The 27,795-nt window shown below is 39.8% G+C and overlaps 1 protein-coding gene across 2 annotated transcripts in view; it reads right to left on the minus strand.

Annotated features, from left to right (window-relative positions):
* Positions 1-18,474, minus strand: part of STX17 (syntaxin 17) — a 33,725-nt gene extending 15,251 nt beyond the window's left edge. Inside the window, exons 1-3 of one of the 2 annotated variants that reach the window (XM_066992692.1) lie at positions 18,266-18,474; positions 12,426-12,608; positions 5,260-5,325 (exon numbers count right to left, since the gene is read on the minus strand). In XM_066992692.1, the coding sequence (XP_066848793.1) occupies positions 5,260-5,325; positions 12,426-12,548 (189 nt within the window). In that variant the 5' untranslated portion in view covers positions 12,549-12,608; positions 18,266-18,474. Of the gene's footprint in view, positions 1-5,259; positions 5,326-12,425; positions 12,609-18,057; positions 18,209-18,265 lie in introns of those variants that run through there. The other variant, XM_066992691.1, reaches the window with a different exon arrangement.
* Between the last annotated feature and the right edge of the window lie 9,321 nt (positions 18,475-27,795).

Below are 27,795 nucleotides of genomic sequence, written 5' to 3' on the forward strand. Positions count from 1 at the left end.
CCTCTGTGCAGCAATCTTTTTCACGTTTGCAAGCAGACAACATGCCGCTGTCAGGCCCTTGTTGGGCAAAAAAAAAAATTTTCAGTCATTCCAAGTAAGTCTCGTTTTCTGACCATTTTCATTCCCCTCTCTGAATACTCACCCCCTAATCAGTCTGTAACCTCCTTAAAAGTGTTGTGCCCCAACGGGAAAAAGTCCTGCAATCCTACCAACGCTGACCATATTGATTTTTCTGGTCTCTTCCCGACATCATTATAAATTCTAATCCTGCCCTCTCCACCAAAATCCCTAAATCTCTCACAGCTTTCATGTTGTTTGCATATTTTTGTTTAACAATGGGAGTGATGGCTATTATATAAAGCTTTCATCACTGGGTCTCAAAGGACTCTATTGAGATAAGGTTCACTGTTCTTGAATAGGTGCAGAACTGAGGAAGAGACATGGAGTTTGAGTCCAGTTTTTCTAAGGCATCCACAAATTTGGAGGTAAGGCTAAGAGATCCACCAGGATGCTAGATTACGTAAATAAACACAACTTTTTTTTTCAGAAATGCAATGGAAGGTGTCATGATTTTCACAACTACTGCGAAAATCCTACCGACTCTATCAACACATCCAACACAGAAAGAAACAGAGAAGTCACACACACTGTAGTTGCACTTTCGAAATCTTTACAAACGGTTCAGTAAAAAGTACAGAATAAATTATAAATTTATATCATAAAGTAAAATACAAAAGGACACAAGTGAGCCAAGAGGGCTTCATTTAAACCTTTTTTAAAAGAAAATAAAAATCCCTGTTGCTGAAAATGCCTGCACACATCTGCCCATTAAGCTTACCTCATTACTCAGCACGTATTTTTTAATAAGTGAGAGAGGGAATCAAAATAATCATTCAGCTTTTACAATTACCTTTAAAAACGCAAAGTATCTTCCCATATTCTGCTCCTCCTAAATGCTTTACGAATGGCAGTTTGTCTACAGATGTTTTGGACAGACAAGAAAAGCGACAGACTCCTGAAGGAATTCTGAAGTCTTAACAGCAATTTTCAGCAAGCCAACAAACCTTATTTACACAAGAGAGTAGAACTCTTTTCTTCATCTTTTTCAGTATTTGTTTGTTCAGAGCAGTATTTTTTTCACTAATGGTGACAGCTGAATATCAAGGTAATGTAATGACGAAAAATCGATGCTGTGTTTTCACAGCCTTACCGTAGGACACCTAAAAATACCATCACCATACTTCATACTCAAATACGTAACACTTAAGGACATCGCCACAAACGTTGTACCAAAAACACCCGTCTCTTGTGTGCAAGCAATTCCATTACATTTGAGAACAAGTAACCGGTGACAAAAAAAAAAGAAAATAATTCAGTTTTCATTCAACTGCATGCAAACACACACAGTGACCTGCACTGCCAGTGACGTGGCACAGAGCCCGGGCCACGCTGCCAGAGCATGCTGCTCATTATGGACAAATAACAGCACAATAGAAAGGGGTAGTAACAAAGAGCGTTCAGTACACTGCAGTGCTTCAATGTTGACCCAACATGAGGCCCTGGACAGGAGGATAAACACTGCACCTGCATGGCCTCACCTTACACAAATGTCAGTGGGCTGAGATGAGGCCAAAACCCTTGAACAGGCAGAGGGTATCTGAGTTGCAGGATCATTTTATACTTATGACTTTGGTCTTTTCCGTGCAATGTGTGGTATCTCCACCAGTTATAGAAAAAATCTGAAGTTCTATCTAAGGCTCCCAACAACAGCTACCTTAAAATTCCCCATACAATTATCTGCTCCAGCCACGTGTCCTTGGCAATACTGATGTCCCCAGAGCACTCAGAAACTCCAGCACTTCACTCACTCTATCCCCATTAGCCTACACGGCTCCTAACATTACCCATTACCATGGCGGCCCATGGAGAGCCCCCGCAGGAGCAGGCCCCGGGCCGGAGCTGCAGCCCGTGGAGAGGAGCCCACGCAGGAGCAGGGGGTCTGGGGGGAGCTGCCGCCCACCCGTGGGGGACCCGTGCTGGAGCAGTTTGCTCCTGGGGGATAGGGCCTCGTGGTACGGAGCCGTGTGGGAGCAGTTCGTCAGGGACTGACCACAGCCCCCACTCCCTGTTCACCTGAGCCGTTTGGGGGGAGGACATAGAGGGTGGATGAGGGGAAGTTGTTTTCAGTTTGCTTTAATTCTCACTGTTCTAGTCTGCTAGTGATAGACAATAAATTATATTAATCTCCCTATGCTGAGTCTGTTTTGCCTGTGACAATACTTGGTGAGTGATCCCCCATCCTTCTATCAACCCTTGAGCCCTTTCCATCATATTTTCTCCCCCTTTTCCTTTGAGGAGTGGAAGTGTGAGAGCAGTTGTGTTGGAGTTCAGCTGCCCAGTGGGGTAAAACCACCACAGTTTCAAGTGCACACTGCTGGCTCATGTTGAGCTTTTTGTCCACCAGAACCCGCAAGTCCTTCCTTGCCAGGCTGCTCTCAATGAGTTCTTCTCCCAGTCTGTAACATGTCTCGGATTGCCCCGAACCAGCACCTTGCACTTAGACTTGTTACCTCATTAAGTTCACATGGGGACACTTATCTATCATGTTGTTGTTTTAATTTAAGAAGTAAACAGCACCTGTAAATAAACCCACCATCTTAAAACCTCTCAAACATAAATAATATTTTAAGGAAGGATTGCAGTAGCTTAACTGTGCAAATGTAATCTTGTCTCCAGTTACCTTCTCTGTACTTTGTTCAAAGTAATGTTATAAAGGATATATCATAAACATTTCTTGATGCAGGTCAAAGAAAATATGAATTATGGCTATATTTACCCTACAGATGTCAACAGGCTGCAGTAGTGAACTGATTTTACATGACCCTTCACTGATACCATAAACAGTATTGTATACAAAAGCCATTTTCTTAGTATTTCTGAAAGTATTTCATCATGTCTCATACAAAGATTTTCCCTCGTTCTTCACTTTCCTTTTTAGAAGTTTTTAATGTGGCACCCAGTCACCAGAAAGAAGAGGTGTAATACACTTATGCTATCCTTCTATAATAATTTTGACCATCATCAAACGTACAACAGAAGTAATTATTCTGGGTAAACTGAAAATTCAGAAAAATGGCTAATTATGTGCACATGGATTAAATGTAGAGTGGCTGTGCATATATTTGTCTAAAACCTGTGGCGGATGCCTTGGGTCAATATTGACTTAGGGATTCCTAATGTATTTTTACAACATCTAATTTTGAGAGCAAAGTGTGTGCTGCAGAGAACATTTGGTATCACAATAATTAATCTGATTTCTTCACAAATAAACAGATCACAAGTCCATTGGTAAACATTTAAACAGCTTACAGCAAACACATTCTACATGTCGTATAATTTATTATCAGGTACTCCAAACTACTAACTATTTAATTAAAACAAAGAGCTACTCCACACTTCTTGCATGGACCCAGATACTTATTCTGCTTTGTGGGTATACGAATGTGTCTTAATGTGTAACCTGCATCCAGATCTAAAAGTAAAAAGCATTATATAAAAAATAAGAACATTTGTTTTGACTGAAAGTGAAAATGGCAGGCTTTAGGCTCAAGACAAACATAAATCTTTCTAGAGACAAGTAAGATTTTTTATTAGAGCACTTAATGTATTTAAAAACAACGTCCTCAACATGATTGCTATTTCTCTAACTCTTGATAGAGTTTGTCGTGGTAGACAAATGATACTCATGATAAGGACTTCCAAGAGTAGCATTTCCTACCCCTCATATGTGAAAATAGATTTGAGCACAGACATAAGCAAACATCTGCTTTCTATACCACATCTGCTGGAATGACATTGTTTTAATAGGACTGATTTTGCAAACACCTCTGGCAGACTGTTTTGCCACTACTAACAATAAACTTTTATTCAAATTCCAAAAATGTTCAGTGAAAAACATAAGAAGCATGCAAACCTCCAAATAACAGAAAAATCAAGTGGATTTCATGTATAACTTATCATCTACACTATAAAACCTCATTAATACCTTTCAGTCCTCAAAAAAAGACATGTAACTCTAGCTCTGACTTCTGTCTAATACTGTTGTTCGATTAGGATTAAGTTCTTTCTGATTTTTTTCATGTTTTTTTCTGGCCTCGTTTCCCATAGGAGTTGGGAAGGTATTGCAACAAACATGGGAATTCACAGTATTGTAATTATAAAACACAGTGTTTTAGAACTGTGCTACTCCTACTGACAAAGCCTGCTTGTCTTGAGGCAGTACGGGTCACAAACGGTTTGTTCTAGCAACAAAATCTTACCCCTGCTCTGAACACCACATGTGAAACCAACACAAGATGCCTCTCCTGCTGGCTAAAATACATCTGTTCCCAGAGTTTTGCCAGTACAGCAGTGTTATAACCACTAGCTGTTATATCTGCGTCAGCAGAATGTTGTAATGCAGATCTGGTCTTTGTGGTTTTCTGCACTGATAATCTTCTTTGGCTGCGTACTATTTAGCAGCATGAAGACTGATGTTTGGCATGAGCTTTGGCACCATTTTCATCCAGACATGCCTTTTTTTAAAAAACAGATGTGAGATTCCCTGTCTGCTGAGTTATAGTTGACTATGCATGAAGTCACCGAGATGATGCCATGCAAACAAATGGGTCTGGTATTTCATCCTTTGATGATATGATGCATCTAATAATAGATTTACACACCAAACTAGTAGTCCAGATGTTCTGTGTTTGGTCCGAAACCATGCTTTAGAACTAATATTATCTTATTATTGCCATTAACATCATCTAATTTAGTAATGCAATAGGATAACTTACGAAAGACCAAAGTCTCCAAACTTTGTTTCACTTAAAGCCATATACAAATACTGATTTGAATACCAGCAGTTACTTGTGTATTTAGAATGATACTCAGTATCTAAAAATTCACCATAAGTTTACACAACGAAATTTATTATAAGACAGCTTTACTTGAAAAGGTGACTAAGAAGTATCGTTCAAGAATTCTGAAAATTCCCAATGATGACCCATTGTTGTTACATGTTTCAAAACCTTTCTGACTGTATTTGCCTCATAATATACAATTAGGAAATCCCTAACCTTTTAAACAAAGTAAAGCAATACCACATACCTGTCAAATCCATCTGTCAAATACACTCCTCTGTCAAGATCTATCTCTGAAGCAACCAGTATTATATGGAATTTAATTCCATTAATGCCACAGTGATTTTAGTATCCTTACCTGAACTGTTCGTCCTGCGTTAATGTGCTCATCGTGCAATCTATCCCAGAGTCTGCATCTTTGATACTAAAATAAAAGAAAAATATTTCATATAATTGCTATTTTTACCAAGTGGCTAAGCAGAAAAAGGAAACTGCAATAAATAATCACTTTAATTTTCCCAAACTTATGATAAAATAGCTGAGTCATAGACATTTCTGCTACAAAATTAGAGAAGTAAATGGCAATGTATTTTGTCAATAATTTTGCAAAACATATTTTCACTGAATTGCAGGGTTTTGGCATCAGTTTTTAACAGAAAAGAGATATTGCATCATCCTGATACTGCTGTGGGATAAATTACATGGTGGTTAGTAAAAGGAAGAGAAGAACAAGGAAATAGGAATGGGGATGGGAGATAAGCAGTTACTGGTCATATAGGACAACAAGGTATCTGATATCAGGCAAATTTGGCACCTCCATGAAGCTCCACCAATTTCAGTGGGAAACTACACATATAGCACTTTCCACAGGACAGACTGGAGTAATTATTCCACTAGCTGAAAGCAAGTTTTGCAAAATCACTGCATATGAACACACATAAGCCTTTTTGTCATAAAAACAAACCAATCCCTGCTATTATCTGTTGACTTAAATAACAGATACATACACTGTCATCAAAATAGAGAATGCCTTAGTAAAATAATAGAAAAGTAGAAACTGTGATTCCAGGAATAGTGGCCGAAACCATCAAAGAATCCACTTAAAATACTAGGCAATATTAGAACATTCTTTTAAATTGTTTAAACAATAAACCATTTACCATGATTTCTGATGTATTTTTATGTAGATGTTAACACCCCAATTGCCTAATATGCTTTGGTCCCAATTTAAAAATCACTTTACCTACAGTGTACATCTTCTAATAATTCTCTGCATAATTATAGAGGCCAGAGCAACAAGGAACACAAGTTACTTGGTTTTCTAAAATATGAAAAGAAATATAAATTTACTTCTTGTTTTAAGAGAAAACAGATCTTTCGTATTAGAATTCTGTAGTGCTAGGTAAGAGAAAATATTTAATGTTCAATTAAGTCATATTAAAGTGATTTTTCTAGGAAACTACCAACTTCTGCATAAATTATCATCCCATTAAAATTATTGCCATTATTCTTTAAAATAAAATGCACAAAAAGTCTGTATCAGCATTAGATCTTCCACTTCAGCCACCCCTGAAAAAGTACTGAAACAAGAATTTCTGAGGGGGGAACAAGAAGGGTTTGGGGAAAAAATATCTTTTCAATTTCAACCAACTACAATACATTGTCCACATTCTCAATAATGAAAAAAGGAATTTTTCCAAAGAAGAACAATAATTCCTTAGGAAACCTTTATTGCTCTTCATCATCTCTAGCAGAAATGCTCAGCACATTTATTTAATGCACAAGTGCTTTGAAATTCATAGTATGCAGGTGATGACGTCAAACAACTCATTGACAATACACCTGGGGCAATGGCATTCATGTGGTCAGAGAATTCTTCCTTGTTAACCTCTTTTCACCCATCAGAAAGCAGGCCATACTCCTGTGCAATGTTCACTTTGGCAGGCTCAGGACAAACTGGACAGCAAACTTTGGGGACAGATACTGCCATTCTATAACATTAAGAATTACATGTAAAACTAAGTGAGGTCCCTGAAGTTAAAATACCTACAGAATATTCACATATTTAGTTGTGCTATAGCCAAGTAGTTCATAATCCACATCAGAATCACAAAACATAAGGTTACTCTTAGACACTCAATCTCTTTTCCTGTTTGTCATACTCTCTTTTAAAAACTGTTTTTAGAAAATGCCTTTGTGTTTATGCTTTGGACCCCTTCCATTTGTCTTTAAAAGTATTCAGTAGACGTGGAGAAAACACAAAACTTTTCAGAATACCCCCTGCATTCATTTTTGTAGCATGCAATGTCCACCAATGTTTCTAAAATCTTAATAAATGTCAGTTTAGACAATAAACGTCTTAGGCAAATGTATACACTGTGACGAAGACTGCAGTAAGACCCAGATTTCTTATTTTCTCGTTTTGTGTCACCTCTCCTTTATGAATCTTCTCACCACATCAACGCTCCCTAGCCAAAGACAAAGTGTTTCACAAAATGCTTTAACTTTGGCACAGTCACAGGAAACGAAATTAAAACTGAGAGCAACAGAGAACAGAATGGTATGTCTTACAGCATTTACTTTTTTTTTTTTTTTTTAAAGCATCAAGCATAATCTTTTTTTTAGCATCAGCATGGTTTTATATTTTTTTAAGGACAGTCACCTAACGCCAACAAAGTTCAGGGCAGCGTGCTAGTATCTCCACCTCCCCACCTTGCTTTCCTCTAACAGATGCTAACAGAAAGCTGAAACTCCTTTTGATAAGCACACATTTTATTCCCTGCTTTGGAGTGAAAGGCCTTCTAATCCAGATAACATACTTTAAAAAACAAGAAATCTTTGGGTAAAAAAAAATTAAAAGAAAAATAAAAACAAGCACAGATTACTCATTTCTTAATGTTTAAGTCTTTAGAAGCTCTCACATGTAAAGTTGTACTCAAAATAAGTGTTTCGTTGTCACCTGTGAGAAGCGATGCTATGATGATGGATATATGGTAGATACTTCCTCTGGAAAGGTATACTCAAGGTCAAATTTCATTATATATTGATTTTATAGTTTCTTCAAACAGTGATTTAGTAGATTAATTGTTTGGACTATCTCTGGAACCTCAGGTTTAAATCAATATTCATGAAATGAGGTTAGAGATATTGGCTTCATCATAAGTAAATAATGTTGCTGCTCTAAGCAATTTGACATAATTAGTGATTTTTGCTTAAAAGTAGCCTGTAAAATAAACAAGACTAGATTCTACAAAATTATCCCCTTACCCCAGGGATATTTGGTTTGCATGGCTGAAAGTTAATTTTACAAAAAATGTTTTTGAGAAAACCATTTAAGCTGCTGATGCTGACAGCTCACAGAAGTACTGTAACACATTCATTATGGTTAAAATGCCATAATTGTATATAAGATATACAAATGTAAACGATTATGAAAGTACTTCAGCCAAACTATTGCTAATGTTCTAATCATTTACAAACATCTGGAGTAATAGATTTCAAATTCAGGTTTGCTGTATTTTTGTTCTCATGTTCTCATAAAGCTATCAATAATGTAAACTTTGAAATATTGATAGTTCTTACAGCTCAAAAACTATTTAAAAAAATGAAGAAACTCAAATTTTTAGAACGCTACGCAAAGTGTGGACTTTTTAAAGAATCGGACATTCAGGGACTAGTTTTATACTCATATATGTTACTTCTTATAAATGCTTGTGTCACATTTTTTTAATTGATACCCAGAAGTTACGAAGTCTTCAGTATGGCTGAATACCTCCTGGTATAGTTACCAAGTGTTTACTTAAAAGTTTTAGGAATAGTTACTTGTTTCTAATAATTCCACTCATTACTAATTCCAGTATCAAATTTGTCAAGACTGACACTACCTAGGGATGCAGAGATTTTCTATTAATGGCTAACCGAAATAAGAAAGACAAATCTGTACTGAATATTTACTGCCTCTTCTAGCTTTCATAACAGAGATGTTCTAGAGGAAATGCACTTAATACCTTAATTTTAAGATCTGTGTTTACAAGTATTTAAGGATTTTTCTGATATGCAAATTTATTATGTTGAATGAACAGATCATTCACACTGACATCATCAACAACCTAAAAAACTCAAGGAACGCTCTAAATACTTTTAGATTGCTCAGATTTTTACATTCAAAATATAAAATTTCTGCATTTTCTTCTAGACACAGAACGTCATCCTTACAAAGATTCTCCCTTCTGTCTGCAAAACTCATTTGAGCTGCTTGTTCAACAAAGACTTCAGTTTAGCAACACATGGCTGAACTAAGCGGAAATGGGTCTTATCGCTTTCCATGGTCACACTATCTGGGTAGATACCACGTAATTATTCTTTGTTTAAATACATAAGAGATTTTCAGTGGGATCGACCAGTAGCTGGCTACCCCTTCTGACTGGCCAGGTACATGTAGCAAATGTAGAAATTCCCAAGATCATTCCCCCATTACAGCACCCAGTGCCATTTGAAGTTTCTTGTTGGGGTGTTTATGGATGCTAAGTAAGTGTTTTTTTTCTGTTTTGTTTTGTTTTTCCCCATATGTGAACAATACATAGCAAAGATTCTATTTAGCTGTACAAAGCGAAACTCTTCCAAAAATACTCCAGCAGTGTAACAGCTACGCTCATCCCCTCCATTGCCACTCCCTAATTACACCACTGACTTTCAAAGTGCAAGAAAACCATTTGTGCCTTGTTAACCATTTCCCATTCTGTACAGACAGGTCAGCCTCCCCTCCCACCAACATGCTACCTTTTTTTCAGTGACCACCCATTTGCTCCTCTCAGGCAAGGGCACAGCTTTTATGCCATCCTCTATTTACTGGAACAACTTAGCTACCAAGACTGTCTCTATTTGAATAGAACAGCCTGCATGGCAAAGACATTACAGAGCTCTCTTCTAAGCACCCCGAATCCCACCCTATTTCATATTATTCTTTGCTAGCTGCCGTTAGCTAGTTCTGCAGCCACTGCTAGGCACTGGCCATGCACACCAAAACCATGCACGCTTATCCAGGAGGCTGTAAGCTTCTCCAAAGCAATTCAGCAGTCGAGGCTCCTTTCTTCTCCCATCCTCTCACCCAAAAGCAGGCTAATACTGACTCTGGATCTCTACCACTCTGTAGTCCAGCTACAACACAAAGTACCTCAATTAACTGTGCTCTGTGGGAGAAGGAGAACAGAAACAGCTCCTGGCCTCTAGAACAAAACAGGGCCGCAGCAAAGTGGCTGATTCCAAAGCAAGAAAACGCTGAATCCACTGGCATCTAGGTAATGCAATGAATTAGACAAATACAGAATAACAGAGAGTAAACAATATGCTGTGACTGAAAAAATAGCTCATCTCATTAAGAAGCTATTGCTTCAGGCAAATATTGTACTACTACACTTTTCAATTTGTGAATATTGCAGTTCATATCCTTATTGCATCCTTATTACACCCTGAATGAAAGGAGCCCAACTATTATCAGCCGTCGTGAGTCCCAGCAATCCCAGGTCTTCCTCTGTCCCAATTCTTCTCTCTTTCCATGGCCAACCACCACTTCTACATTTTCACTTTGCATCCTGAGGTACTTCTTCACAAGCTCCCCATCCAATTCTTTATCCCCTACTCAAATGACCCAGGAAGAGATTCCTCTTGCATGCAGTTATGGGAAAGGAAACAGAAAAATAAACTCCCTGTTTTCATTCAGATTCATGACATATCAAATTGGCAACTCCGAGAAGGATTTCTAGTAATTTCTAGGCACAGGAGTATGCTGAGCACTGGATAACTCTTCAGTAATCTTCAGCCGGTGGAGTTTAACCAGTGTCTACTGAGTACCTGCAAGCCATTGCTCTTTTTCAGAATCATACCTCCTGGCCAAAATACAGCAGACATTTACAGGCACAGCAAAATGTACAGTTTTAACAAAGATCACCCCACAAACAAATCTCAAGTTACTGTTCCAACCATGTCACTACTTTTGAAAGAAATGACTATCTGTAAGCTATCAACCACCTGCTATCCCTTAAGCTAACCATTTCTTATAAAACGAAATGACTAGCACTTAAACAACACATTATTTTCTGACCGTGTTCTCGGAAATAATACAAGGATTTATTTTCCCTCCTCCCCATCCCCAAACTATTCAAGGAAGAAAGCTGGCATGGAAAATGTCATCCAAAAGGTTGCACGCTTGGTAAATTTACAGTAAAGGTAAAGTTGTGAACAACTGACAGCAGCAAAATATGAAAATTTCAACAATAACATTACACACACCCTTCAGACTACACCTTTCAGGAAATCAAAATCACGTTCACAAATGATAATGTTTTCTTCCAACTTTTTCATTTGTTCCCCAGGTGTTAAAAAAATGTAGATGGCTGTCCTGCACAGATTTACATATACACTGGATTTTATATGCTGTGAATAAGCCTAGTGAAAGGTGTATGATGTATGATTTTCCACCAATGCGTACAGAATTTTGCAGAACTCTGGACACTACCTGTCACTCATTTTTCTGTGGTGGTAAGCATAACCTTTTCTAAACAAATACGTATTTTATCAGTAGTTTCAAAGTTTCCATTGCAGTGTTGATATTATGATGATACGCTCATCTACTGAGTCACTCACTCTCTTCTTTTTTTATTGGTGTCACTTGTTCTAGTAAATCTCTTACTACCTTCCTTGATGAACCAATGTCTCAGTTTCCATGAGCTAATGGGCTACATACTTATTCTAATAAACAGAGGTAATGCCTTGAGTCTAAAATCAGATCACCAGTACTGCTAAACTGTTACAACTGTCCCTGGCACGGTTTTGTCCAGGTGAAATGGCTCTCTTATTTAAAGAATTTCTGTGGTTAAGGAGTTAACACAGCAGTGTGGATGTAGCCATCCTGTTTTTGCAGAATATGAGGGTTTAACAATATGGACATAGGCTATTTCATGCCAGAGAACTGTGCTGGGAGTGTTTATTTTAGCAGTATATGCACGGCCATAGCATACGCAAGAATTTAACTCTGCACTTGTTTTTCTTGGAAACATAATCAGTTTCACTTTCAAAAGTGAGCTAATATCAACGAGAAGCATATAAACATGCTAAAGTGTAGTACTATTATTTTCCTATTAAGTTTATGAATTTAATCTATTTTTTTAGCTCAGTTAAAAAACCTATATAGAAAAAGATAGGTATGAACAGTAAATTATTCAGAACAGTAGGCAGCAAACAACTCTGAATTAAAAAGAAAGTAAGAATATTAGCATGCCTTCCTTACCACAACTTTTTAACACAAAACATCATCGGTTCTCTCTCTGTAAACTGACTGGTTCCCACAAATGTAAAGGCTTTTGTACATACCAAATGACCAGACAATAATACAGAGGTTTCATTTTCAGCCAGATCTGAATCAAAACATTTAATAATCAACTTTTCATTGAAATCTGCGTATAACCTTTCAGGATGACTGCTTCTATACTGTAAAAAGAGCTATATTAGTAAAAAGTGAACACTCACCTTCTCAATATTTATTTGGTGTTTCCTTAATCTCTCCAAATCTGTCGGAATTGCCACTTTAACGAACTTCTGAATGGCGGGTTCAATTCGACGGAGCTTAACTTTTTCATCGTCTTCAGACATCCTAAAAAGCCCCTTTCAAGCTAATATTTGCACAATATACCTTTACCAAGGTAAAAAACCCTAAAAGGAAAGAAAAAATAAACACAAAGAAAATTACGGGCTTACAAAAATGTAATAATTTGGAATCACTTTTTAAAAGAAAGCAAAACAAGGTAATTCCATCTTTCCAATAATCACACCTATTCCAAAACTACATTTGAACAGCATTAACTACTTAAAAATGCATACATTATTAGCATTTTATTTGCATTTAAATGCATTATTCCCATATATCTGCAGGACTTGGGGATCATTTTTTCCATAGATAAAATTTAACACTAACAAAAAAAGTAGCTAGATAAATAAGGCAGATGCAAATGTGTGTTGCAGCATAAGAATAGGTAGAAGCCTTTGGTTGAATAAAGCTTGTGATTAGATGCTTTGGTTGATCAGAGTTCGGGTTTTATCAATTAACATTCTGAATCATCTGAAAAATTGTAAAACATATCCTGAAAAGACTCCACAATAAAATTATATCTAGAATTTCACTTTCTAGAGATCAAGAGCATCTGACTGAAGATTTCCACTCCCAAGCTGCATTTGTCCCCTGCTGGTGACTAAGGCATCATCCCACAAAGGGTTTAAACAGGTTACTGAAATATTTGCAGAACCAGTATGTAAGCCGCCTGAACTCTATTCTTTGCAAATGCATAAAACATAATTTCAAAGTTTCCCTTTTCTAAAATAAGCTATGTATATAGTAACATGTATATAGCTGTACATAATAGCATCTATATACAGAGCACATGACTAATATAAAGGAATTCCATTAGGCTGAATGCACACGAGGGACAAGAAAAATTATCGTGAGATAATGTTGTAGTTTTAGTACTGCATAAACAGAGGTTATTTAAATGAGATTTTCTTTCTGTATATATATATATATATTTTAACAAAAACAGGAAGTTGAAGTTGATTTAAGGGCAGACGTGTATGAGAAAGTTTTGTACAACTGCGTGAGTAAAAAGACACATGCTGAATTAGTTATCTTAAATTACTTGTGCTACAACAGCAACTACATCAGGTTATTCTTCCAGTAAGCAAACTAATTTAAAGTAATTAAACCAGTGTAATCCTCCTGCTACAGATCAGGCCCAGCAGAATATAACAGGCAAAAAAAAAAATAAATCTATTTTTCATGCAGCCAAGCGTATTATTAATGTTAAAATTACACATTACTTTTCTCATTTCTAACTACAGTGTGCCAATGTGGAGGGGGAACGTTCAGGTTTTTGTGGGCTCTGTGGTTCCCGTCGGCAGAGAGACCTTCATGGCAGACACCAGTTGATTACACCAGGTCTTGACTGAACCAGTCAGGGAGATACCTACCAAGGAGCCTTAAAAATCCCTTCCTTACCCAATGCATTTAATATTAATAGCTCTTTGTACAAATCTTCAAATAAACATGCGGTAGGTAGCCTCATATTTTTGAGGATGTAAAAAGAATCTCATATCCTTTTGTGCCGCTTTAGTCTTTCCACCTAAAAACAGTACACCTAAATACAAGGCAATAAAACATACATTTGTTCTTTCACTATACCTTGATCACCACAGTCCCTAAAACCTTTGAAAGAGCCACTTGTATCTCCCAGTTGAACTCCATTTTGAGCTTAGACCAGATTTTTTTTTTACTGTGAGCAAAAGATAAAAAGCATCCTACTCCAAACTGTAATACTTCCTCTCTTTGAACACACATTTAATTTCCTGACAGCTTATAAACTAATCCACTAGTTTATGAGCTAGAATTAATTAAAAATTGGTTCCTCAAAGAAATTTAGTCTCCAAATCATGCTATTCTTTAACACCGAATCGTGTTGCAGAGGAGATGCCACAATTTCTTCGGACTTCTCACACAACATGAACTAATGGAAAACCACAGCCCATTCTGCAGTAGAACAAATACAGCTGAGAGCGAGCTAAATTCACCCTCATTTGGTACCTAACCTTTACTGGTATCTAGAGATTGATAAGAATGTAAGGCACCCAACCTGCTGGTTTTCAAATTGTTCCACTGTGGAAGGAGAGTTAATGTGGCCAGTGGCCGTACATCTCGAGCAGGTAATATGAATACAGCAATGGTTTAAAATTCAAGTATTTAGCTGCACACAGGGCTCTGGACAGTCATTTTCTCCACCATCCAAATTCCCAGACTGTAAATTCACTAACACAACAGCGTCTAAGAGCCTTTTTAAGGCACTGATGCCTACCACTCACTGCAAACTAAGGGTAAGAAACTTTGGAAGAAACACAAAAACTCCTTACATTCTCTTCAGGTCTTCTGTTTGATGATTCCTCAAACAACGTAGCAGCTTTCATAATAAAAATTCTAAGCTACAAATTATCAATAAGAAAAAATGCAAGAAAGATTTACCATTTTTTTTTTGAAGTTAATATAGTATGCTAAATAAAGTTATCTTTAGATGGTTCTGTGATGACAGTATGTCAGTTCCAGATGGAATGTCAAGGAAATCTAAGCTTTCTTGCATACTTTATTGTGTTTGTGTTTTCCTAAGGATAACTTTAATAATTAATTTCCAAAGCTTTAACACCTGTTTCTCGAGTAATCATAGCAAAACAGGACAGCTTAGGTTGGAAGGGATTTTCAGAAGCCACCTAGCACAAGCTAGATCTGGTTGCACAGGCCATTGCCCAGTTAGATAGCAGGCCCCTGCTCCAGCGTTTGACCATTCTTCAGGTTAAAAAGAAACCAACAAAACTAAAAAACGTTCCCTGTATCTAATCCAGCTTGTGTCCATTGACTCTCATATTACTGCCGTGCGCCTCCAAGAGGAGTCTGACTCAACACCTTCCCACACTCAGCAGTAAGATCTCCCCTTCCTCCACCTTCTCTTATTAAGGCCGACCAAACTCACGCCACCCAGTTTCTCCCAGTTTATCCCCCTAACCACCTTGCTGGTCTCACAAGTGCCAAACAGAGAGGAAGAGTCGCTCCCTCGACCTGCTGTCCCTCAGCCACACTGAGGGACATTCCTCTCTACAGGCACTTACCAAGCTCCAAGCTCAACCAAATCTAGACTTCTGTGAGCCTGGAATACACTGATATGATTCTCTAAAATACATCTAAGTTTGAGCAAAAAAGCCAGAGAGAATACCATATCACTAAATCAGTAATTTAAAAAGTTAGATAAAACCATACGTAATTAACTGTTCTTCATTATATTCACTGCGCAAGATAATTCGATAAACAAAGAAATTACAGAATCTTGTCATTTCAAACACTGATGCTATAGGCCTGTTAGAGATTATCTCTTCCAAAATTCATGTACCAAAATTCAATTATATTTCAGTGACAAAAGTAACACTTAAAGTGATTGACACCCAGATGCAGCATAATTTTCAGTTGTGTTAATAAATAATAAAAAAGACATATCCAAAGTATACTGTAGCAGCATTATCAAAGTATTAGGTGGTTGCAAAAATTATATATACCTCTCTTTTTAATATTTACATTTTCTGGAGATGGCCCCAAACTGGAACTAAGATTATGAAGTAAACTTAGAGTAAAAGAATATCATTAACTTGGTGTCTGCACTTCTGAAAATCACCTATGATTCTTACCACTCAAGAAACTCCAGTTTCTTCACCCCATACACTTAAAATTATTAAGTGTATCTTACATAAAGGATTAGTCTACACTCTATTGTTTGAAAGCACCTTTCACAAAGCAACAGAACCTGAGGCATTTCACTGGCTTGATCTTTATTTTACTAAATAAATGGCTATATAAAGCATACAAGATCTTTAAATAACAAATCACTTCCTCTTACAGATAGTGAAGGTCCAAGCGGCATATGCTATCACATTTCACTTTTTACGTCAGATAAGTGTAAAGGGTGAAAGATTTTCAGACATAAAATTCCAAACTGTGAAAGTGTGAATTTAATTCTGACAGTAACCAGAAATCTCCACTTACTTTGTGGCAGCGCATAGAAATCACAGAGTCACACAGTTGTAGTCAACCAGAAAAGTCTTGCTATGACAGTAACATACTTGTACCAAAAATTTCAGTAAATGCTGTTGTATGAATCAAACGTAATGCTCATGAACTTCTGGTAAACAGCATAGTGTTCTCCACTTAAATACGGTAGGAAAAAGTGGAATAAATCTGAAGAGCTCTGCTCACCCAGAGAAATGCAATATAACGCATCAATTTGATGTTGACTCACTTATGACACTTTAAACAATCACTGCTACTAGAAGTACCTCCAGCACAGCACAGTTTTTAAGGCTCATAAGGCCAAAAAACTTTTTCCTTTTCTCATTGCAAATAACAGTTTAGAGGTTAATAATCAAAGAATTAGAATACGGGCACTGAAATACAGAGATATACAACAGCTTTCTCAGTAAGCTGACCTGAAACACTTCTCAGAGTAGTACTGGCCTCAAAACTGAGTGGCAAAGAGTACTCACTACTGCTCACTTGGCTTAGGCCTGTAGTGAGTGAGGAACGTGTGGGATACAGCCAGGGTGCCCTTTGGTTCTGGACTACACCTTTCTGCACTGGCTATGAAAGGAACCCGAGAAAAGCAGCTTTGTTAGGGTGAAATACAGGGCGACTAGCCCTGAAGTGTCCACGAAGCGACGTGAACACCCACTTAGTGGGGTGAAGAGCTGTCCACGTGGGATCTCCTGCAGAACCACCACAATTAGCGGCTGTACGTGGCAGGCTGAAATCCGGGATTGTGGCTCCCCGTGAATCTGTTCCCTTGTGGATCCACCAAGACAAACTAGATCCGGATAAGGGAAGGGCACACGACTGCATTTTGAGAGGCCCGGAGCAAACACGATGGGCATTTTGCGCTGTTTGTTTCACACTTTTAAGCCAGCTACGGAAGGCCAGACATCACGGGACTAACATCAACATTTCCTGAGCACTGCTGAACCGGCAGAGCGAGTTCACAGCGGATCAACAGCCGCAGTACCTGGCCACAACGCCCCGCAACCTGCAATTACAGCTCTAACATGGGTTTTTCTGTATTCCTGGTCTATGGCTGCAACAGGTGGCTGAGGCCTGAGCTTGCCCCACCCTGCCAGGGCAGGCCAGGGGCACAAGCAGTGAGCAATGCGGGACGTAAGGAAAGCTTTATGTCCTGCATGTCCTACACCGAGCGGACTACAGCAGCTCACTTCTCCCGGAGGGAGCAGAAACCCTTACGAAACGCAGCACCAAGCCACTCGTCACCTTACGCTGTACTTTCTTCCCACCCCGTGCTGGCCCAGCGACTTGTGGCCACGTCCACCAAATCCAAAACCCCAAAAATCCCCCAAACCCGTCGCCTCCCTGCGCCCCCCCCCCGGGACGCCCGGGACACCCGGGCTGCGGGCAGCGGCCGCGGGGGAAGCGGCCCCAGCGGGACGGGCCCCGGAGCCGTGGCAGGGCCGGGGCTGGGGCTCGGAGGGGGTCACGGCGCCGCCCCGCAGCCTCCCACCCCCCGCCGCCGGCTCCTACCGGCAGGGCACGGACGCAGTCACCGAGCCCCGGCCTCCCCCGGCTGGGAAGCGAAAGCGAAAGCGGCCGGGCCGCCATCGCCGGAACCCGGTGTCCGCCCCGGCCTCCTCCTTTCCTTCCTTCCTTCCTCCCTCCTTCCCTCCGTCCCTGCCTTCCCTCCTTCCCTCCCGGCCCCGGCGGTCCCGGTTCCCCCGCCGCGGCCCCTCACCATGCGGCGGCTGGGCCCGGGGCGCTGGCAGGGAGCTGGCTGGGCTCCCCCCCCCCCCCGCGGCGGGGAAGCGGCTCTGCCCCGCCCGCCACGCACACGAGGCACAAACACACACCAGGCACACCCGCACACCGCACACAAACACACCGCACACACGCCCGCACTCCCCTTCGCCTCCGGTTTGCCCCCGAGGTGGGCGAGGGAGCCGCAGCCAAGCAGGGCAGGGGCCGGGGCTCGCCCCGCTGTCAGCCCCGCGAGCAGCAGCGGGGGCAGGAGCTCGCCGCGGGAGGGAGGTTAAATGGCTGCTTCTGGAAGGCGGCCACGGGTCGCCTGGTGACCCCCACATATTTTAAGAGCTTTTCTTAAATCCTGTTTGTAACCCATAACATGCAACGTAGGTAAAGCCCGGCACATTGCCCAGTGGGGTGCTAGGGATCACAGAACATCCTGAGTGGGAAGGGACCCACAAGGATCACTGAGTCCAACTCCTGGCTCCACACAGGACCAGCCAAAAATCAGACCCTGTGTCTGAGAGCATTGTCCAAACGCTTCTTGAACTCCAGCGGGCTCGGTGCTGTGACCACTGCCCTGGGGAGCCTGTCCCAGTGCCCGACCACCCTCTGGGAGCAGAACCTTTCCCTAACACCCACCCTGACCCTCCCCTGTCCCAGCTCCATGCCGTTCCCTCGGGTCCTGTCGCTGTCCCCATAGAGCAGAGCTCAGCGCCTGCCCCTCCCCTCCCCTCGTGAGGGAGCTGCAGGCCGCCATGAGGCCTCCCCTCAGCCTGCTCTGCTCTGGGCTGAGCAAACCAAGGGGCCTCAGCTGCTCCTCATGTGTCTTGCCCTCCAGACCCTTCACCATCTTTGTAGCCCTCCTTTGGGAGGGCTAATAGGGCTAATTAGGACACTCCCTAATAGTTTTATATCCTTAGGAGATACAAAGCATCAGGCTATAGGGGACAAATGCAACCCAGGCCGTGCCAGTGGGGTTCTGTTCTCCCATCACTGTGCCCTTTCCCATTTACAACATTATTCAGAAAGTAAGTATTTAATGAATATTCCAATTTGAATATACGTTTGTTTGTACCTTACACTGTTTGTACCTTACACTGATAATTAGACCCTGTCCCAGTATTTCAACCTCTGGCTACCAGAGCTGCTGCTACAGGTAGGCATACTGGCAGCTACAGGACAAATTTTCATCTATGTAAAGCAAAACATCCAAGGGCAGCCTGCTGTCACTTCTGGTCATTTTGCTGCCTCTGAATAGAGATAGAAAACTATCTGGCTACCCGGCGATATCTCTATAGCAACAATTAATGAGAATGCTGTGCCACTATTGAAATAGATTTTTTTTTTAAAAAAACTGTACTCAATAGTATTAAGAGAACTGATTTAAGATCTCCAATCAGAGATAATTTTGATGTTATGAACAATATTTATGTTACCTGTGCATCCGTCTGTCACTCCATACCCTTTGGACCAGTTCTGATCTATTTCGGAGAACACTTTTGTAAGTTTTGTGCAAATTGGTATTTCAAAACCTGAATTTGTTTCCTCAGACAGGGAAAAGCAGGCAAAAACCTCAGCTCCTACACATTCTTCTTCTTAGCAGCAATCAGCCAGACAATCAGTATGTATGTATTAGCCATCCACTTTGCATACACATCATTCCAGACTGCTAGATGTTTTTTTCATGGGACACGTGGAGAAGAAATTGTAGTTACTGCAATTAAAGTTGTTTAGGGGCTAAAGGATCCAAATCCACTGAATCCACAGTCTTTATTAGTTCCGTTGCTCACGATACAGCTGGATAAATGCCAGAGTACTTAAAAACTGCTTACAATGATCATATATTTAAAAAATGGTAATGATGACACAGGCTAATGTAGCATAACCAGTTTGGCACAGATGTTGGGCAGAAACATGGAAGTTCTGACCTGGGATACAGTCATTAAATGCCAATAGTTAAACACCACTGAACACACTTTTATGAAAGAGATTTGATTAAACTTATTTGAATTTAAGTTTGGTTCATAAAGGTAATAATGTTGATCTAATAGATTCCATCTAAGTTAGAAAACTATGCTATTCTCATAAATACAGCACGGAGTATAAAGTCTATGTAGTTCATAGTGGATTCAAAACCGGTGCAAATGAGAATTCTCAAGAGACATGATAGTAAGTGAAGATTTGTCATACAGATGTCTTCTGAGGAGGCTTATTCTTGACCTGGTACTATTAGGAGTGACTTAGACAAAAATACAAAATTACTACTCTGATGTTGTAAATAGTAGTAACAGTGGGTCACTTAGATAAAATCCTATGTCTTACTTTTTAAGATAACCTTGTTTATAATAATACTTTTCTTAAGACAGGCAAATTGAAAGTTGACATTCAAGATCAGGCCTCAGGGTCTCCCTCGAAACCTGAGGGAGAGTAACTGCCATGAGACAACACTGAAAAGGTCCTCGGCATTACGGTACATAAGCAGCTGAACATGAGCTCCCGGAATAAAACTTTAGCTAATACTCTGAAGCAAAGCCAGAGGAACATCACTTACAACTGGATTAGACGTATTGTTCTTGTTATAGCATTAATTAAACCATTACTGAAATAATGCATCCAGTTTGGGTGTTTACACTTCAAAGGGATGTTAAATATTGGAAAGGGTCCAGAAGAAAGTTGTGAAAGGTGTGGAAAATGTATATTAATTTTAGATACTTTAAAAGCACAGTCCAACACAGATGAAGAGGTGCCTTTATCATAAGTGTGCTTTATTAGTATGGCTTAGAGATGTGTGAGGAGTAGAAGCAGTGTTGGCTTTCTGTGAATCTATTTTGAAACAATACAAAATTGATGATAAAAAAAATGAGAATTTTTCCAAAGATGTCCTACAGCTTAAGCATATACAGCTGCAGTTTTGCTGTAGAATATATAGACAGAGATTCTATGCAGTCTGATATGACCACTCGGTCTTTTCTATCTTTAAATGTCTTGGCTCCAGAAGAAGACCAAGAAGTCTACCTATGTAGCAGAAAAAAAAAAAAAAAAAAAAGGATCCCAAGGTTGTTTCCAAAAAGAAAGATTTTGTGTGTGTGTGATTTCTAACAGGCAATGTCTGAAGAGCTTCTGGCACATCTCATTGTGCACACAGCATTCATACCCAACTGTCCAGTTTTGCTACCATTGTTAACATGATCTCCCAGTCAACCCAGCAGTGACTTCAGAGAATTCCTTATTTCTTCAAGACAGAAAAGACAATGCAAAATGCTGTGGCACTCACAAAGATCATCAAAGGAACAAGAGTTCCACCTTCAGGTCTGGGAAAACACTACCTCTGATGGCAAAAGATACCTCTGAAAAAATGTTAATGTGCAGATGGAGTTGGACTTGCTGAATTACAGACGGACTCAGACTTGTATTGCATGTCTATGGTCATTTTTGAAGGGCCTCTTACAGATCTGATGGCTGCTTGTATTCTTATACTGTTATCAGAGAAACTGTTCTGCTAATAACAGAACAATAAAAATACAGACCATGAAGACTTCTGAAAGGGTGGAGAACTGCTGTACATAGCTGGATAGCTAAGGAAGAGCTTTTGCAGCAGTTCCTTTTTCCACGAGTTCATTCTTAGTTCTCAAATATATGGATTCAGAACCAGGATCCAGATGTGCAATTCATTTAACATGACTCCTTCACTTCATCTTACCGCCCAGCTCTGTTCCCTGCAATCTTTCCTTTAGATGTGATCTCTGAGATAACTTGTTCTAGGAATGGTATTTCAGTCAGTGTTGCTCAATAAACACAGAACTTCCCAGATACTTACATTATGTTCCCAAAGATAGATCTTTTTCCAGTAGAGCATTTCAAAATTCTGTTGCCTTTTTAATACATTATTATTACAGATACACTGGTTTCACTATCAAAAGACTTGCGCTGGCAGGAACTGGTAATAAAGCTTCCATTGTGTCATGGAAAACAGCCCTTACTGTGTTACAGCCAACATTGCTCTCTCCCACAGTCTCCCAGGAGCGCGACATGGTTCAAACTGAGATCTCCTTCCAAAAGACATCCCTGAAAAACTGAAACTCTTTCAGCGATTTTTGACGGGGCATTTTGAGGAATACAGCATTTTCTGAAACTTTCTGATCTAAACAAAATACTGCAGGTTAATTTGGGGGAAAACCTCTTAGCTACTAATGGCAAAAAATATGTTATAGGTTTTTAGGATTGGTGAAATTCTGATACAATGTTCTTTTAATTTAATTTGCTGCAAAAACAGCCCACATTTGGCTGAAGATCACCTGTATGGTATTGCAGAAAGGAGGTCTCCCAGGTGGTAATGAAGAAGGAGGGGTTTATTATACATTAGCCTATTCACCAGAGCAGTTACACTGAATAGAGTGTAAAAGTAGGAGGGAGATCTATTAGGACGAAGCAGATTTTATTTTGAGAGAAACACTTCCTCACTGGTTGCACTGGTTACTTTTGTCTTTTCCAGCATATTCACAGGTCTCACCCGGTGACCTCGATGCACAAATGGTTTACAGCAGCTGCTGTTGATCTACCCCAGCGATAGCGGAGCAGGAAAGTTGGTAGCTACAGAAACTATCTCCTACAACACCTGGTCCGCAGGAGAATTTCCCTGCTGACATAAGTAAGCCAAAATAGGCATCTCCAGCTGGTGAGAGCTCATGCCTGGTGCACTCAGGGAACATGCAAGTGCAGCACTTTGCCTGGGGAGTCTTAAATGGCAGGGCTCCTTTAGTGCTTTCCATCAGTCCACCACCAGCATAACCAAAAGTGATAAAATACTAAAACAAGTATTGCTGGGGTTGTGGCTGGAAACTTCCACATGACTGGAATTTAATCAAGATTTTGCCCCCCCCCCCCCCCCCCCCAACATCTTTTCATTGCCACTGGATCTGAAGGGGAATTCTCGCCCTCAAAACTAGTGAGAGGCTTTCAGTATGTGCGGTGGCAGTGGTGTATCAGATATTCTCAGTTTCATTTGTAAGGTCACATTAGCAATTTTACTGTATTGCAGGAGAAGGTTCAGATAATTTGGTTAAAATGTTTTCAGCAGGGCTGTGTTTTGGGCCCATTCTCCTCTTGTTATAGGACCAACTAACATCAGTTGGCTTAAGCCAAATCCCTGCAAGTTCCCCTAAATTAAAAAGGAGTTTCTCTACAAGGCACTTTTACCAACTGGAGTAAATGCTCATTGTTTGTTTTTAGGTAAGGCCTTAGAAATCCTGTATTGAATCTTAACGTCATTCAAGTCAGTGGTAAAATTTCCAGAATGAAATCTAGCCGGGTGAGGATTTCATTCTTTGTCAAGATTACAACATTTCCTGACGCAAGAAAATACAAACCGTAGTCAGGGGAAAAAAAAATAGAAAGTGGTGACTCAACTGAACAAACATTCATTTATACACTTCATCCACCATACTTACTAGTAAACATTCCTTCTGTAAAACCATTCACCCTTGAAAGAGGGATTCAGAATGTCTCTTAACTGCAAACCAGAGGTGTAATATTGTGGGCTTGCATTCATAAACAGATTAGATTAAACTGCTTTTTAAAGCATTTTTAATTTTTCTTGCTTAATTAGGAAAGTAATTCTGATCCTGCTGATTCTCCAGCACGTGAAGGTCACGAGCAACAGCCTGTTCAATAAAAACTCCAGGGAATTTCAGGAATAAATTAAAATTTACAATATCCACATTCATTTGGGATGCTTTTTCACTGACTCGATGTTATGACTACTTTTAAGACTTCTGGGGTTGTCCTTTGCCCCCCTTCTTCCTCTGTATAGGATAATCAGAAGGACAGAAGTTCAGCCCTGCCAAAAAACTTGCTCCTGCTCAGAGATGAAGTGAATAGACATGATTAGTTCTTTAGCCTGGCTAGTTTGGATTATGGAATATTTATTGGAAATTGTTTTTCTGGAGATAAAACATTTATCAGAATGTTTCTGATTTAAAATCCATGTCAGCCTCCAAGGGGTATCTCCAGTTAATCAGGAATTTCCCTGTCTGCATAATGACCTAGTAATCTCTATACTGGTTCCAGCAAAGGCCTTGCATGCCATCTAGCTTTGTATTGTATTCAACACTTTCACAAGTGTTCACAAGTGCACAGTTAGGGAAAGCATGTGTGGGTTTTCCTTCTTAACATTCTCCTAGACTTCAGCATTATTATTATTTTTACATTGGTGGTTTCCTGAACCAGATGTGGTTTGTTTTCTCACTAGCCCCAGTGGATGTCTCTTTCAAATGTTCACCCAGTCTCCCCTACAAAGGAAGTAAAGTTCTTTCAGCCACAAACCTCTTTGGCAAGGACGTTCATGGACCTGCTGCCCTCTGCATAAAGAGCCTGGCTCTTTTGCACAGTTGACTCCTTTCCACTCTCTCCATGCTACTCGTTATTGTGTAGTTCTCATTTCTGCTCTAAAGTGTCTTTTTGTTGGGCGGAAAAGTCCTAGCTTTCTCAACCACTCCTTGTGGACAGCTACATGCAGTTGTCTATTGTTTTTCTAACAACGCCTAGTATTCAATATGTCCCTCTTTTTTTTTTTTTTTTTTTTCTTTTTCTTTCTTCTTCTTAATTGTCTGAGAAGTTTTCCTGGAAGTCTCCAGTGTAACCTCAAAGTCTTGCTTCACGTGGTATATGGTCATGGCCAGCTCAATGATTGCCTACCCAGCTTAAAACTGGCCACACAGTTGCACCGAAAACGATTGAAAGCAACATAACAAATAATGCAGTTCTACAAGGAAATGCTTTCACTGACAAGAAAGCAGTTGTCGCTAGGAGGAGGCAGGGTGAGTCAGAAGTGAAGAGAAGGGATGTCTAAGGTATAATTCAACATCTCTTAGTAGAAGGTACCTGTCATTTCTTATACATGGCAAGTGGTATACAATTTTAAATATAACTGAAACATTATCTTAACAACCCATAAAATATAATATTTCAAATGAGAACCCTCTTTGGTCTTGAACCACTTTATTTCTGACTTACACGTTTTCCACTGTCTATCATTTTCTTTCTGTCTATGGAACCCCTCATGACCTGGACCTTTACAGTGATGGTTGCTGGTATTATCTTGAAAAGTTTAAGTTGTTTCTGGGAGAAGTCAGACCTTTTCCTCTGAAAGATGCAAAATGAGAAGGCAGTCGCTTACAATTAACTCCTTCAATGTCTCCTGCTTCTTGGTAGGCGTAAACCACGAGGTGGAATACTGGCATAAGACAAACGGCTGAAGTTCAGATGTCAAACATGTTTCTTTCTCCCTTGTTAGGTGGTTCTGCTGCAGAGGTACTCATCAGCACTTCTTGGAAAGAGGAATGGTCTAGCATCAAAGGTGCAAAGCTGGACATCAGCTCCATTGCAGAGCTAGGTAGACCTTTTCACTACCTCACCGGGAATGTCTTGTGTACACTGAAAATGTGAAGTGCTCAAGTACTGCAACAGTAGAGTGAAGATGCTCATTAAACAAATACACATGATCCAAAGAGAATTAATTCCACAGTAAGGGCTGTTTGTTTTTGTTTGTTAGTTTGTTTGTAATAATATCTGAATCTTCCTCTATTTACTTTTAATTTGTCAGTAACAACGTAAAGCCCAGAAGTTCAGTCTTGTAGAGGCGGATCTATGTTAAAGTTTTGTCTTTAGACAAAAGGAAAAAAAAAAGAAAAAAGAAAGCCTCCAAAGCATATTTAAGGCTTTAAAATGTAATTGAAATTTGATTTTCTTGAGGAGTACTTTGGGAGACATGTTCAGCTAGCTATGTGGAGAATTAGCCATGCAAGACCCATTACTGCTAATGCTACTACTAATTCCCTGCACATCACGCTGAATATTTACATTTTCACTTAGTATTTTGATGAGCCATTAAATTATTGGTTTCATACTGTTACAGTCATCTGACATACAAAAAAAATAAAAAGAAAAAAAGAAAAAAACATAAACTGCGGGAAAGACAATTTTTAGTTAAAGATGTTTATTTTTAAAATACCACTATTACGATTTGAATTAAACCCTAAATTATGACTAAAATGGCTTCATTTCTCACCTCAGAAATAGTAATTGGATTAATGTTCTGTGAGGCACTGTGAATATAGATATTTGGTTTGTGTGCAAAAGCTTAGGAGGGGCATTATCTTAATGCTTGGGTGGTGCAGAGTCTGAGTTATTTTAACAGTTTTAAATCCAGGTGGCAAATCCTGTCCACAGGATGGATTTCAATCCTTTATGAACAGTCCTTTCTTACACCAGCTACAGACAGGTAAATCAACCTTCCACTGGTGTGTCACCATGTGTGGCAACCTTGCACATTGACAGCATCATTGACTAATATGATCAGATCTCATTTTCAGTCTGACTACTTCACGCTGAGGGTCATCTCTTGAGTTGGACAGCAGTCCCAAAGTGAATAGGATGGTGGTGATGAATACAAAACGGCTCATATAAGCCTCAAGCCTCAAAAGAAACTGAAACAAAATTTCTGTGTTCTAAGTGCAAAGTCTGCTACCCAACTTTGGGTTTTATTATGAATTTTACCGCTCCTTGGCTATGCCTATTACTGACTTGTCCAGTCTCTCGCTGTGTCTGCCCTTCAACAGGAATAATCGTCATCATTTTCTCAAGCGACACACCAAAGTTTTGGAGAGAGGGGGTATCAATACCTCAGAACATCACCATTGTTATTCTCCTTCTTCATTCCTCTTGTGAAAAATTATCAGCATCCCTTCACTACATCCCTTCACTCTTCAACATCAAGTCTAGGAAGCAAACAGGGAATCTGCCAGTTCTTTTCCTTCTAGTATTGGGAAATTTAAAGGTAAGGCCCAGGCAAACTTGATGTGAGTGGTGGCTAGATGTGGGGGCTGACAAGAAGTGGGGCAGAACTGATCCTGCGGTGCCTGGATAAGAACAGAATATCCCTCACCACCAGGAAGAGGGGACTAGGGTGACAGTAGGAGCAAGTCTAGATTCTCTCCTAGTTTGTTTGTTTGGGAAGTCTAGCAGACACGTGGGAGGAAAACAGTTCAAAAACCCAAGACAGACTGAATATTAAAATTATACACTGGTATATTTTTAATCTAATGCTGTGTGGGTTACATTTCTCATTTGAGGATGTGACTCAGGGGTTCGTCAAACTAGAGTTTGGCCCTCCCGAGGACAATTCTCAGTACCACAGTGAATCAGATGAAAGTTTACCTGGAATTTAAAAATGCCATGGGTTTCTTGGGATGGTTTCAGAGCCAATGGCTGAAGAAATTTCCTGGGACCAGCTGAACCTCAGTCTTACCGTTCAGGTTAAAGGACTCACTGCAGGGATTTGATGTTCAAATGTTATAAACATTTATGTATATAACACATCCATCTGCCACTTCAGGAGCAACTTCAAAATATATTTCAGGAGAACACGTTAGTCCTTCCTAAACTCCCTTGCTGCATCCCTCCATTCCAAGTGTTAGGAACACAAAAGTGAGGGGCAAAATGAGCTATCCCACCAATTGACAC

The sequence above is a fragment of the Anser cygnoides genome, chromosome 2 (assembly GCF_040182565.1).
Source record: "Anser cygnoides isolate HZ-2024a breed goose chromosome 2, Taihu_goose_T2T_genome, whole genome shotgun sequence".
NCBI lineage: Eukaryota > Metazoa > Chordata > Aves > Anseriformes > Anatidae > Anser > Anser cygnoides.